The 14,826-nt window shown below is 45.4% G+C and overlaps 1 protein-coding gene across 2 annotated transcripts in view; it reads left to right on the top strand.

The window, feature by feature from the left end:
* The window catches only part of celsr2 (cadherin, EGF LAG seven-pass G-type receptor 2), a 75,971-nt gene that overhangs the window by 34,445 nt on the left and 26,700 nt on the right, over positions 1-14,826 (top strand). For both annotated transcript variants that reach the window (XM_072715050.1, XM_072715049.1), the window contains exons 6-8: positions 11,336-11,493; positions 13,899-14,062; positions 14,642-14,767. In XM_072715050.1, the coding sequence (XP_072571151.1) occupies positions 11,336-11,493; positions 13,899-14,062; positions 14,642-14,767 (448 nt within the window). The remainder of the gene's footprint in view (positions 1-11,335; positions 11,494-13,898; positions 14,063-14,641; positions 14,768-14,826) is intronic.

Here is a 14,826-nt window from a genome sequence, read left to right as displayed (position 1 = left end):
TCTGCATCACTCGCGATGGTAGTATGGGCATTCTGCTCAGTTATCTGGTTTGTATTCCCACTAATGCTGTGAAGTGTGTGACTCTATAGTTTCTGTTAGTATGTTTTCTTTCTGCTTTTCTATATTCGCTCCCATTGACCCTCCTCACTCCATTTCCACTCCGTTCACTTGCCTCTCCCACGCTGCCCAGCTTCTGAGTCGCTGTTTTTAGATTCCTGTTGTCAGTTTTTCCAAGCAGCGCCTATGTCTGCGACAGCCAGTAGCACATAATGTTCTAAAGCTGAGAGTTTGGAAGATGGATTTTGGGCAGTGCTGAATTACTGGAAGCAGCAAAATACAATAACTGTAAAGGAAAAAAATGCAGAAGCTCATGAAATTGTGAAGGAGAGAAATTTAAGAAAAGTCTTAAGAAAAACTGTGAAGGAGAAACAAGTTGATTGTCTCTATTACCAATTCCATCAAATTTCTTTTGTGGTTTCAGTATATTAATAGTGTTTTGTCTCGTGAATACATCAAAATGTGATTGGTTCAGATTTGCCAATGGAGTTGAAGGCTGCTTTACTGATCTTTTGGCTGTTTTATTGTTTCATATACTTTCATTGTGTTACATGACTGCATGTGAGACCTTCTCCTTAATTCTGGCGTGGCACAGAGATTCCCTGACCTGTTCTGCATATTAATTTGGAAATGACCCCCATCTTGGAGTTGCCTGGTTCCACTGAGGTGGGCCTGTGGATCGGGGGGGGGGGGGGGGGCACTAGGAGGCTTCCTTCCACAGCTGGACCTATATTTCATAAAAGGGAAAAAAATCCCAAGTGAGCTTTGTGAATTCTTGGACCAACCCTGCCATTGACCCCCCCCCCCCCCCCCCCCTTCCCCAATTCCAGATTCTCCATAAACAGGATGTGACATTTCATCTGACTGGGGAAGTTACTTAGCATCATAAAGCTGTTGCACCCGTTAACCCCCCCCCCCCCCCCCCCGGTTCCGTTCTGCGGGTACTGTCCATTTGCAAGGCGGCATCGCTGACATGACGGTTCCCAATCATCAGAAAAAAGTTTCAGCAGCTATTGACTAAATCAGAGAAGCTTTTATATGGAATTAACGCAAAGCAGAACCACAGACCACACAGTACAATTAACACTAGTACCACCTGGCCTAGGTGGAATGTTTCCCATGTCGGAATTATAATGGTATAATTACTTGGCATTTAGGTGAAAGTCTCTGGCTACAGAGGGAGTGGTACCAAGCCAGGAGCCGCTCCACATCCTATTAGCTGTGCTGATGAAATGCTCTGCTAACAGTGAAAAACTAGCTATGAGCCCTCAGTTACCGTATAAATAAGTGCTGTACTAAACCGCTGATTCTACGCAGGACATGCTGAGTTTCTTATGAGTTTTGCTTTCTTGATATTTGATTTAAATTGGAATAACTGAACACTTATCTGAAACCGATGGTACGCTCATTAGCAGACCAGCTAGCCGGACATCATTAGCACTGACGGCTTCTCGGGTTGCCAGAAAACAGGAATTGAATGAGCTTGCTTTGTGCCATGGGTGAAGGGACAGAGGCTTAATTATGATCCGGTCCAAATCCAGCCCAATTCCTTCATTTGTGAAGAAGACTTAAAATCTGCGATCACACAAATATTATGTACAATTGTGTTTAATCACATCTTCCGGCAGTGCTGTAGGTTAATGTGTTTATTTAGTTGATGTAGTTGATGTTTTGCCTCTTGGAACTGTAGCTGTGGCCATATTTGTTGTTTCGCTTAGCAGAGACATTTATAACTTTTACAAATTGATGCAATTATGGCGGACAACTATGGTAAGATCAGCGTACTCCCGAATTTCCTACTGGGAAAACTTCATTTAAGTGAATTAGATACCAGAAATACTGTCAGCAAAGTTTGCTAAGGATGATGAGTTATGAAGCAGCAGTGAAGTATTCTGTCATGGATAAAAAACTCTGTTTGTTGAGACCATTGTAAATGACCAGAAGCACTTCAAGTGCAATAACGCAGTCTTGATGCCTTAGGCGTGTGTGTTTTTATTGGTCTTATGCTGCCTGAAAGTAGGATTGGGAGACTTCTGTTATTCCAAAAGACACAGTGCCATCACCTCAAATTGCTGGTCTGCCTCGCAGACCTGAAAGTAGAGGATTTTCTAATGCTGGTTACTTCATTTTTCTGTAGACATAGAGACATATAGGTTTTAATTTGCAAATGAGTAGTTCAAGGTCAGCAAAATGCAAATTTTGCATTTACTTTGAAACATTAACTTTTTACCACAGGGAATTGTGGCCATTTGTGTGTTTTACGAATGCAGAGATTGTGACTTCTAGGATGTCTTATATTTGAAAATAGATTGAAAAGCTGACTATTAAAAGAAAAAGGAGAAATGGCCCATTACCTACAATACACTGATTTCATGTTTACCTTCTTCAGTTTAGAATTTTCAGGAAATACCAGTACAAACAACATTCTTTTTTTAGATAATTAAACTATTAATTGAACCAATAAAGTCATAATGGCGGGAAAGAATAATAACATTTTGGCATAAGCTCAGTATGACTACCTTGCCTTGGAACCTTGAGAAAAGAGTCTATCATTTGTAAGCAGGTGAGTGGAGATTTCATGTCAGAGGGAACTGGGTGGGAGTGGCACAGTGGTGCAGTGGTTAATGCTGCTGTCTCCCAGTAAGAAGGTCCTGGGTTTGGTCCCTGGGTCAGGCGTTGGGCCTTTCTGTGTGGAGTTTGCACGCTCTCCCCGTGTTCATGTGGGTTTTTACCAGGGGCTCCAGTTTCCTCCCACAGTCCAAAAGCATACAGGATAGGTTGATTGGTGACTCTAAGCTGGTGCAGTGTGTTGGTTCCTGCCTGCACCCATTGTTCCTGGGATAGGTTCCAGTCCCCCCTGGAACCCCAGTTGGGATTCAAGAGTTACAGAGATGGATAGGAACAGGATAACCTTTTCTTATGAAGCACTAATCAGCAGTTAGTAACTTCCTGCAAAATGATACATAAATCATTTCTGTTTAAACCAGTCTGCCAAAAAAGATGTTGTATTTAGTGACTTAGATTTAACCAATTTGACCAAGAAAATGGCAGCAATATTTGAGTTACTTGGCAATATTCATGTGCATGAATATTATGAACAGTAGTAGAAGCTGCAGTTCTAGTAATAGTAGTGATAACATTGGGGGTGATTGGATTGCCAGGGCTGGCTCTGTCTGTGGGGAGTTCAGTTTCCAACTTTATTGATCCTTGGGGGGAAATAGTTTTCACATACCCCATCTTGCCCTCCAAGACACACAGACGCAAATAGGTGAGAGCGAGCTTGGCAGTGAAGGGCAGCCACCTGCAGCACTGCCCAAGGAGCTGGGGGTTAAGGGCCTTGATCTAGGGCCCACAGACATGCCAAGTCCAGGCTTGAAGCAGTGATCTTCGGATTACAGGCACAGAGGCTTAGCCCACTGAGCCACACGCTGTATTTATAAACACTAATGTTGGCTGTCGGCCATGTGGTCATGAACGTTGCTGTCTTCACATTTAGTTGCCTCTATGGATCTTCTTCATTTTCTTCTGTAAGTATGGTTCCATCAGCATATCAAAGGTTATTGATGTTTCTTCCACCAATGTCCACACTTGACTTCTTTGATTATATGTGTCCTGGTATAATCCTTTTACTATAGTTTCTCCATATTTCATTCTGAGTTCAGCTCCTTGTCCAGTGTACAGATGCTTCATAGGGACCATAACATGCTCTTGTACACTCATTTTCCTCAGAACATTCCATAGATTGACAGGGTTGATGCAGTCAAAGACTTTGTTGTAATCAATAACACAAATGTTGACCTTCTCGTATTCATTGGTTTTCTCCATTATCCATCGTGCATCAGCAATGATGCCTCATGTCTCTCGGCCTTTTCTGAATTCACCTTGTACACCAGGAGGTTATTCTTCTGTGCTGTGTTCTCATTTTCGCTCAAGGATCTTTAGCATATTTAGATCTTTGGCATCTTTTGAACCTTGCTGGCATGTGATCTGAGCTCCATTCCACACTAGTTTGCACACTCTGTGAGGTCTTCCGTCTCTTAGTTGAAACACGCCCCTTTCCCATGACCTTTCTTTTGGCCATGCCCCTCTCTTATATTAGATACGGTTCATCCATGTATCTGACCTCATTAAATATATGTTGGTTGTTGATGTATTTACTGAAGAGGTTGTCTGTTCATTCTGTTTCCTCTGTTCCTTCAGTTGCTCTTTCCCATTGCCCTTTACCAGCATACCCACTTGAAACTGTAATTTCTTTTTAATCTGAAGCGTCTTCTGAAAAAGAGCTCACATTTATTTCCTTGCAGCATTCAGCTCCTGCTTTTGGCTTCCTTCGCCTGTTAGTTATGCTTGTTAGCGCATCCAGACGGCTCCTCCAGACAGGGACATGGTCCACAGGTCTGGTTACTCTTTGGCTGTTTGGCACGTGTGGTGTGATTGCTGATCCCAGCCACCTTCCTGGGATTTTCACACATTACGGTGTCTAGGGTTTATTGACAGCGGCTATTCTGTTAGTGAAAACACCTTGTTAAGGAGAGAGACCAGAGGAGAACGGCCAGACATGCTAAGCCAAACAGGGAGGTCACTAGTGCAAAAATAACAGCTATAACTGTAAGAGTGGTGTGTAGAAAGGCCCTCATCGGTGTCCCTATAGTGTATCCATCTATCCATCCATCCATCTCTTAACCATTAATCCTGGCCAGGGTTGCAGGGGGCCTGGAGCCTGTCCCAGTAGCGTAGTGCATAAGACTGGGGTCCTTGCTGGATGTGATGAGCTGTAATTAGAGCTGGCAATTAAGCTCTCCCACTTGCCTGAGGTGAGTAATGTAGACAATGGGAAAGTAAAAACCTGGTCTGGTCTGTTGGCTGGTAGACAATGCATGTTGGGCTACATTTTTAACAGACTTTATTGTTGCATTTGACTTTTATCCCTATTAGCTAGTAGCAAAAATGAACAGCCTGGGGGGTTAGTGTTAGAAGTGGAAAACACATCCTTCCGTCCGTCCGTCCGTCCGTCCGTCCGTGCGTGAGTCTATCTGTGAGTCTATCTGTGAGTCTATCTGTGAGTCTGTCTGTCTGTCTGTCTGTCTGACATGTCCTTCAATGACAGGCCATTGCTGAGAGGACAGGGTGACACTGCTCGCTGTCTCGAGGTCACAAACACCCACAAGAAAGAACCATTATGGGGGGGTGGAGGGGTGGGGCAGAGCTTGCATTAGGCAGTTTTCTTCTCGTGTGACTGAAAAGGGGGCAATAAGGGGCGATACCCGCTGCCAGGCTGACATTTGGCCCCGGGGCTTTTGCCTCCAGGTTGCCATGGTTTTCAGCCAATGACAAGCCCCGGCCCCCAGCGTTTCTTTATCTCTCCCCATCCCTGGCGTCCCCCCACCCGCCACGCTGGCTGACAGGCTCCAAGTCTGTGCTCATTACAGCAGCCCTCTGTTTCCCAGATTGTTCCAAACTGCCTCCCTTGTAATGGGGCCCTTTTGTCGTGGTGAAGAGCAAATATGTAATTTTCAATCAGGCCTGACAGCTCCGGCTCTGGTCCAAATGGCGAGGGGAGCGGCCGGACCCCCCCAGTATTAGTCCAGGCTCTGCCAGGAGGCCCAACCGGCTGACTTGGCCTGAGAGCAAACAGCTTGCGAGATGGACGCCGGCCATGCCGGGGGGGGGGGGGGGGGGGGGGGCAGAGCCTCCTGTCCCTCCGCCGTTCCTGCCGTTCGTGGGTCTCCGGCTGCCTGCTGCCGTCCTGCAGCCTGTCCTAGGGACAGTCTCTGCACAAGTTTTTGTTCTTTCTGAGATGTTCATTAATTTTGTTTGAACGAGCTGAACAGTAAACCGAACCAAAATGAGGGGAAGTGGTGTCTCTGCATATGAAATGTGCTCCTTTGTAGCACAATAAGTGAGATTCAGAACAGCTTACAGCTCAAGGGTTTGGAAACAATCACGTATAAAAATAACTAAAAACTGTTATTAATTACTTTTTATTACTTTTAAATTATGTATCACTGTTTATTGCCTTCCTAGGGGGTGCTGTTGTGCCGCAGTGGGCTGGGTTGGGGCCCCACACCTCCGTGGGTTAGGGCTGGGGTGCCCCCCCCCCATTCTGCGCCTGTGAAGTTAACATATTCCTCACAGGACTCCAGTTTCATCCTGCAGTCCAGTATCATGCAATTATCTGAAGTGGTATTTCTAAATTGGCCGTAATATGCGTGTGGCAGTCTGGGGAAGGACTGCCATCCCATAAAGCAGGTTTTGTGCTTCCTGGAAACGGGTCCAGGCTCTCAAAGGCCCCACAGAGGGTGAGTGGTTATGGAAAATGGACGGATGTTCTCACTATTACACTCCCCGGCCTGTGCGGGGTGGGAGACGGTGAGAGACTGAATCTGAGAAGCAGAGAGAATGTTCTCACTTGGTCTCAGCTAATTCTCTGTCCCCTGCTTGTGTATAACCGAAGCTTTTAATTGTTCTCAAATTATGTACGGCTTCGGATGGCGGGGGGTGGGGGGTGTTGAATCTCATCATCCTAAATGTACCGTGGACCACTTTTCATCTGCAGTGCAAAAGCATTTCCCAGAGGCTCATGGGTAATAGCTGATGCTATCCGTTTGTCTAGACTGCTTCTAAAAAATGTCTTTAAATCTAAATACCATATTGCTGGGATTGTGTGACAGAATAGTACAATAGGACTCTTTATTCTCACTTTCAATGCAACGTTTTTTTCTGGCAGATGTTTCGTTTATATGGCAATTTAATTTATACAGGAAAAAATACTCTCCGCACCTTAGAACTCTGTTAGATAATACCATTTCAGAAGGTTCGTGTTCCTCTAAAACTGTCCTGAGATAGATAAAAAAATGTTTTTTTTAACATCAATCAACCAATGTGGAAATAGAAATACCTAAATATAAAATCTCTTTAATCTTTTTTTATTATTTAATGTTAAGGCAGAAGTAAAACCAGGATTCCAGGCATTTTGAACACATTAGCATGTGACAGCAGGCCTGGTACTTAACAGGGACACAGAAATGTTTGACTTGCTTTGAAGAGTCATTTTCAAATGAGCTGCTGGCTTTATGTTTGAGGCGAGTTGCTGTCCTCAACCTCTCCCCTCTGACCGCCTCCCTTTCTCTGGGTTATTCTCTCCGTGGCAAAAGGCGCTCCTTGTGTAGAGTTGAACGTCAAGTTATCCAGTGAGTTACATTTGTTACACGCCGGCCTCGCGCCTCTATAGCAGTGTGGGTCGCCATGCACGCCGGCCTCGCGCCTCTATAGCGGTGTGGGTCGCCATGCTCGCCGGCCTCGCGCCTCTATAGCGGTGTGGGTCGCCATGCACGCCGGCCTCGAGCCTCTATAGCGGTTTGGGTCGCCATGCTCGCCGGCCTCGCGCCTCTATAGCGGTGTGGGTCCCCATGCTCGCCGGCCTCGCGCCTCTATAGCGGTGTGGGTCGCCATGCTTGCCGGCCTCGCGCCTCTATAGCGGTGTGGGTCGCCATGCTTGCCGGCCTCGCGCCTCTATAGCGGTGTGGGTCGCCATGCTCGCCGGCCTCGCGCCTCTATAGCGGTGTGGGTCCCCATGCTCGCCGGCCTCGCGCCTCTATAGCGGTGTGGGTCCCCATGCTCGCCGGCCTCGCGCCTCCAGAGCGGTGTGGGTCGCCATGCACGCCGGCCTCGTGCCTCTATAGCGGTGTGGGTCCCCATGCTCGCCGGCCTCGCGCCTCCAGGTGGTACATTTCCATGTGAGGAGATTGTGTGCCTTACTGCCTTCCCCACATGTCCTCCCACTGATAAGGCTTCCTCATACTGCGTAAAACATGCAGTGAGGTCAAGTGGTGACTCGGAATCGCTCATGGCGTGCAAATCTGGCCGGCGATGGACTGGCATCCCGTCCAGGGTGTCCCCTGCCTCGTGCCCTTCGCTTTCTGGGACGTGCTCCAGGCGCACAGTGACCCTGAGCTGGATAAGCGGAGAGACGGATGTGTGTATGGGAAGCAGTCGGAAAAGGCAAAGCTGCATAATCAGAATCTTTTTAATGCATATCCAGCAGGGTTATTATGTAAAGTCAAACGATGTTAAGCTAAATCCATTTTCCTCAGGACAGAAAGGATCTGTTTGGCAAATATTGTGAATATGAAATCAAACAGAAGAAATTGTATGGAATTCAAAAAGAACTGAACGTATGTGTGCATGTGTCTCTGTGCACAAGTCTGTCATTCTTATTTAAGATTCATAAATAGTTAAAATGCTTGTAACTTGAAACTTCTTTTAAGTTTCCATTTGGAAGTCATTAAAAACTTTGTGACTGACAAGAGACCATTAGGGACGTACAGTATTTGAGTGCATCTCTGCCGTAATGATGATAATGATCAAAGACGGCTTGAATAACTGCAGATGGTTATTTTTAAAATTGGTCCTAATCTTCATTTGTTCGTTTTTCTTGACGGGAAATGCTCAGTTTGAATCAATGCTGCTGATGACCGCCCCCTGGAGTGCATCGCGCGCTGACAGGCTGATGTGCCTCTCCGGAATGATTTTAAGTGTGTGTCTATTTATAGCAGCCATCCGACAGAGTCATCTGCTCGCCGTAAGCAGAAGTCACCTGACCTGACGTGGATCGCGATGGCAGCCGGGCAGAGGGCAGCGGCTGCTGTGGGAGGGCGGATTTCAGTGCCGTTATTGGCCATTTTCGAGGCTTGTCAGGCGATGGGGATCATAGGGACAGTGTGATGCTTGGCAGGCTGTCGTCCTGCTCTGTTGTCACATGGCATGTCGACCTGAGGCACCATGGAAACGTAAGCTCCTCGTCCCCTACTGTGGCATTTCTGCTGGATCCTTCCAATCCCCTCTAACTGAGACCGAACACGGAGCTGGACACAAACCACTCTGACGTGGACGTCCTCTTTGTGACAGCAGGTTCATTCATAGGCTCTAAGACTGGACATGCCGTTTTTGTGTAGGAGTATCAATGAAATATTCTTTATGAACCGACATTAAACACTTGTCCTCACTGGTATTGTACTGCAGCTCTGGAGAACAAATTTTTTGTTTCTGATTGATTGTTGCAGACCTACATATGTGGACTTGTTGTCTTTTGAGGTTTATATGGGCGTTTTACGGAAGAGTTTGGGTCAAGTGCTGTACAAAGAGTACAACCCTTTCCGGGACCTTAAATTGCAGGCTTTGTGTTATTCATTTCTCTCATTTCTCTACGTTTGGTGAGGTCCGAAAGCGTCTCGTCTCTTGGCTGACCCAGAACTGCTGGCAGGAAGGAATCTGAGCTCAACGCTTTGCACTCAAGCCCGGAATGATCCTGAAGGACGGCCATCTTCAGCGATACGCCCCATTGCACCCTGCAGATATTCCTTCCAGCATGTTCCCCCAAGTCTGGAACATCTGACCTTGGTGCCTGTCCCTCAAGCTCCTTTGGGGGAGGCCTGTATGTCAGGCAGTGGCCTCTAACAGGATACAAACCGAGTGGCTGCATTGTCAGAGAAGAGCTTCTGGTGGCTGTTGGTTGTTTTCCATTCGTTAGCTGGGTTTAGCCACGCAATCGGAATAATTCTGGGTGATCTGTAGCTCAGCTGCCAGAGCTCCAGAAATGCACTTACCGGTGTAGCCTGTGAGGCTTCTGGAAGCTGGGGAATTTTCAGGGTACCGGTAATTAGTTTTTAGCGCACGTCAATTAGCGCATCATTAGCTGGGTTTCAAGCTTTCTCTGAAGATTCTAATAACGGAGCCTGGGCTGAGTGTGATATGGCCTATGGACATTTAAGTGCAAATGGGTGTTTTCACCAGGAAGTCAGTCATTTTTGCACCTGTATCTCCTTCATACAGTATTTTATTGCAGGATTGGTCTATGATTTATCTGGGGCTGAATGTTTTAGATGACCCTGTCCGTGGTTTATATGAGACCTGATGTTTTGGTGAGCCTGGATAGTGGTTTGTAAATGGCCGGATGCTTGGACCAAATATTCCCCATAATGTAATAAAAACCTGTTATATTGATGTTTTTGGGACCATTTTTCAGGTCCCCAGAAAGATCTGTGAATTCAATGAAAAAACAAAAAATGCCTAAAGTCTCATATTTTGTTTGGTTACTTATGGTTAAGGTTAGGGCTGGGTAGGGGTTAAGGTTGTCATGTTGGGATTAGAGTGTCCTTATTTAGATGTGTGTGTGTGTGTGTGTGTGTGTGTGTGTGAGAGAGAGAGAGAGAGAGAGAGAGAGATGGATATTGTTTGTGTACCAGGTGTTGTCCTTAAACAGCAGGAATGTTGCTAGATGTTTTTAATTTGCAATCAGCCACTCTCTGCTTTTGGAAAGAGCGCACGTCCAAAAGAGAGGGTTTAGAGACAGGAAGGGCTGTTTGGGTAAATTTGGACCCTTAAGGCAAAAATTCCTAAATGAACCTCGGAGTCATTCATGTTTTCCTTTTTATCGCTTTTGCCTCATGGACGATACTTTTGTCCGAATCAAATCCCACATCGCGCACTTAAGCCGGTTGATGTAAGTGGCCCTTTCTTACGGTAAGGATTAATGGCCATACGGCTTCCTGTCAGGTGGCAGTGTGATCAGACGCACTCTAACAAACACATCAGCCGCATTCATAAATAAATAAAACTCTATCCGTTTTAGACAGATGGGTTAAAAAAAAAGATTAAAGATTAAAAGTGCTTCCTATCTCACCATGGTACCGTACGGGTCAGTTGACTGCAGCCCGGCTCGGATTTGAAAACAAGCATGAATAACTGTTCTCATAATGCTGCGTAAAATTCCCATCTGTTGCCGCGAATATGTCCAAATGTCACGGCCCCTGGAGCATGGAGTAGGGATGCTATTAGCACCCTCCGTGTACAGGCCGGGCTGGCAGAGCCCACAGCCAAGACTGCTGCTTCTGCAGGGAACGTTCCAATCGCCTCTTGTTTAAGAAGAAGACTGCTTTGTCCCCATTAAGAGGCTGGTGGAAGGAGTTGACCATTGGGCTTGGTCTGTGCCTGGGGCATCCATGTCCCTATCCCACCGGCTGGTCATTGTTAGAAGGAACCCTTCTCTCATTGACCAACAGACTCAATAAATGTTATTTATTGTATTGTAAACTAATACAAGTGATAAGTCAATTTAAGGGCTATATGGTATTTATTGACTTTATAAGTCTGTGGATATTTGTTATTGGTCTGTTGTTCCACAAGACGTTGGCAATTTCTTTTTAGAAATCTTTGGAGCTTTGTCACTGATTCGTTGTTTAATGTCCACTCCCCCCCCGCACCCCCCCATCCTCTCCAGCCAGTTCTAAGTCAGGCCGGACTCCCGCAGGGCCCCTCCGAGCAGAAGATCGCCGTGGTGACAGTGGACGACTGCGACACGTCTGTCGCTCTGAAGTTTGGTCACATGATCGGAAACTACTCCTGTGCTGCCCAGGGCAGCCAGTCGGGGTCCAAAAAGTAAGATGGGCCTCCTTCTTTCACATTTTCCCCGTCTGTCGCTGCGCAGAGTCTCTTTGCGACCTTCACACACATCCCTGAGTGACACCCCATGTTGATAAGATCTCAGGGCTCACTCAGATGTTACAAAGCGTCACTTGATTCAATTTGTGAGCTATATGTTATAGAATATATATTGTTTGGCATTTTTAGTTTTTTGATTGCACTCACAGATATTTATAAAATTGGGGTTATCCTTGTGGGGACCGCAAAAAATCTGGTCCCCACAATGTAATAATTACAAAAACTTGAGTTTAGTTACTTGAAACTGTGAAGAAGTAAATGGGAATATTTTAAAGATATGAAAATAATCATAAAAAATGGATGCCACAATTGAGCATGATGTTTATCGCCATGGAAACATCTCTGGCTGTTTTTATCAGTGATGCACGTCTTCAGTCCTCTGTGCACTTTTCAACAGTAATGGACACCTTAAGTCCTCTGCGCTTTTTAACAGTGATGCACATCTTCAGTCCTCTGTGCAACTTTTAACAGTGATGCACGTCTTCAGTCCTCTGCACTTTTTAACAGTGATGCACATCTTCAGTCCTCTGTGCAACTTTTAACAGTGATGCACGTCTGCAGTCCTCTGCGCTTTTTAACAGTGATGCACGTCTTCAGTCCTCTGCGCTTTTTAACAGTGATGCACGTCTTCAGTCCTCTGCACTTTTTAACAGTGATGCACGTCTTCAGTCCTCTGTGCATTTTTTAACAGTGATGCACGTCTTCAGTCCTCTGCACTTTTTAACAGTGATGCACGTCTTCAGTCCTCTGCACTTTTTAACAGTGATGCACGTCTTCAGTCCTCTGCATTTTTTAACAGTGATGCACATCTTCAGTCCTCTGTGCAACTTTTAACAGTGATGCACGTCTTCAGTCCTCACTTTTTAACAGTGATGCACGTCTTCAGTCCTCTGTGCACTTTTCAACAGTAATGGACACCTTAAGTCCTCTGCACTTTTTAACAGTGATGCACATCTTCAGTCCTCTGTGCAACTTTTAACAGTGATGCACGTCTTCAGTCCTCTGTGCATTTTTTAACAGTGATGCACATCTTCAGTCCTCTGTGCAACTTTTAACAGTGATGCACATCTTCAGTCCTCTGTGCATTTTTTAACAGTGATGCACATCTTCAGTCCTCTGTGCAACTTTTAACAGTGATGCACGTCTTCAGTCCTCACTTTTTAACAGTGATGCACGTCTTCAGTCCTCTGTGCACTTTTCAACAGTAATGGACACCTTAAGTCCTCTGCACTTTTTAACAGTGATGCACATCTTCAGTCCTCTGTGCAACTTTTAACAGTGATGCACGTCTTCAGTCCTCTGTGCACTTTTTAACAGTGATGCACGTCTTCAGTCCTCTGCACTTTTTAACAGTGATGCACGTCTTCAGTCCTCTGCACTTTTTAACAGTGATGCACGTCTTCAGTTCTCTGCATTTTTTAACAGTGATGCACATCTTCAGTCCTCTGTGCAACTTTTAACAGTGATGCACGTCTTCAGTCCTCACTTTTTAACAGTGATGCACGTCTTCAGTCCTCTGTGCACTTTTCAACAGTAATGGACACCTTAAGTCCTCTGCACTTTTTAACAGTGATGCACATCTTCAGTCCTCTGTGCAACTTTTAACAGTGATGCACGTCTTCAGTCCTCTGTGCATTTTTTAACAGTGATGCACATCTTCAGTCCTCTGTGCAACTTTTAACAGTGATGCACATCTTCAGTCCTCTGTGCATTTTTTAACAGTGATGCACATCTTCAGTCCTCTGTGCAACTTTTAACAGTGATGCACGTCTTCAGTCCTCACTTTTTAACAGTGATGCACGTCTTCAGTCCTCTGTGCACTTTTCAACAGTAATGGACACCTTAAGTCCTCTGCACTTTTTAACAGTGATGCACATCTTCAGTCCTCTGTGCAACTTTTAACAGTGATGCACGTCTTCAGTCCTCTGTGCACTTTTTAACAGTGATGCACATCTTCAGTCCTCTGTGCAACTTTTAACAGTGATGCACATCTTCAGTCCTCTGTGCATTTTTTAACAGTGATGCACGTCTTCAGTCCTCTGTGCATTTTTTAACAGTGATGCACGTCTTCAGTCCTCTGCACTTTTTAACAGTGATGCACGTCTTCAGTCCTCTGCATTTTTTAACAGTGATGCACGTCTTCAGTCCTCTGCATTTTTTAACAGTGATGCGCGTCTTCAGTCCTCTGCGCTTTTTAACAGTGATGCACATCTTCAGTCCTCTGTGCATTTTTTAACAGTGATGCACATCTTCAGTCCTCTGTGCAACTTTTAACAGTGATGCACATCTTTAGTCCTCTGTCACACATGTCTTCAGTCCTCTGTATGCTATCCCCCTCCCAGGTCCCTGGACCTGACAGGGCCCCTGCTCCTGGGGGGTGTACCCAGACTCCCGGAGGACTTCCCTGTCCGGAACCGGCAGTTTGTGGGCTGCATGAAGGACCTGCAGATTGACCGGCAGCTCGTGGACATGGCCGGCTACATCGCTAACAATGGTACCGTGCCAGGTATGTCATAGGCCGTGCAGAGGGCGAAATAGCGGTGTAGGGCTGTGTATCAGGGGCATCTGTGTCCTGGACGTTTCCATGTAGCTGGGTGATATTTTCATTTTAATGTTTGTTACTATTATATAATGTTTGTTATTAATGTACATTACAGCTGTAAGGTATGTTAGGATGTTAAGGTATTCATACATGCTGCTTATGAATGTTCTATGAAAGCATTATGAATGCATTATGAAGGTGCAGTTAGTGTAAAGCGTTACCCTTAATCTGAGTGAAATAGTATCTCCCCATAATTAAAGCTATTGCTATTCATTTAATTAAAAAAGTTATTAATTTGTCTAGTTAGAATACAGTAATAATTTAGTGCAGACCTGTAATGTTTATATTTTATTGTGTTGCTATGTTATATTTAGTGCATAATTACTATTATTACTATTATTATTTATAGTATATAAAGTTATAAAGACACTCGGTGCTGCTTAAATTCTTTACGGTACCTCATAGCCTCATTAAGTTTCAATGGATGTTGTGGGAATGAATTTGGGGCAGTAACCCATTTCAAAATCTCTTGGATATTTCCAGGGTGCCCCTCAAAAAGGGAGTTCTGCAGCAAAAACCCCTGTCTGAACGGGGGCACATGTGTGAATCAGTGGGCCTCCTTTGTGTGTCGCTGCCCCCTGGGGTTTGGAGGTCCGAACTGCGAGAGAGGTAAGAGCTCAGGCACTTGAATCCGAGGTGGCAGAAAGAACGATATAGTGAACTCTGGG

Source organism: Paramormyrops kingsleyae, chromosome 8 (genome assembly GCF_048594095.1).
Source record: "Paramormyrops kingsleyae isolate MSU_618 chromosome 8, PKINGS_0.4, whole genome shotgun sequence".
Classification (NCBI taxonomy): domain Eukaryota; kingdom Metazoa; phylum Chordata; class Actinopteri; order Osteoglossiformes; family Mormyridae; genus Paramormyrops; species Paramormyrops kingsleyae.
The sequence above is the reverse complement of the archived record's forward strand: the minus strand, read 5'-3'. Positions and strand labels throughout refer to the sequence as shown.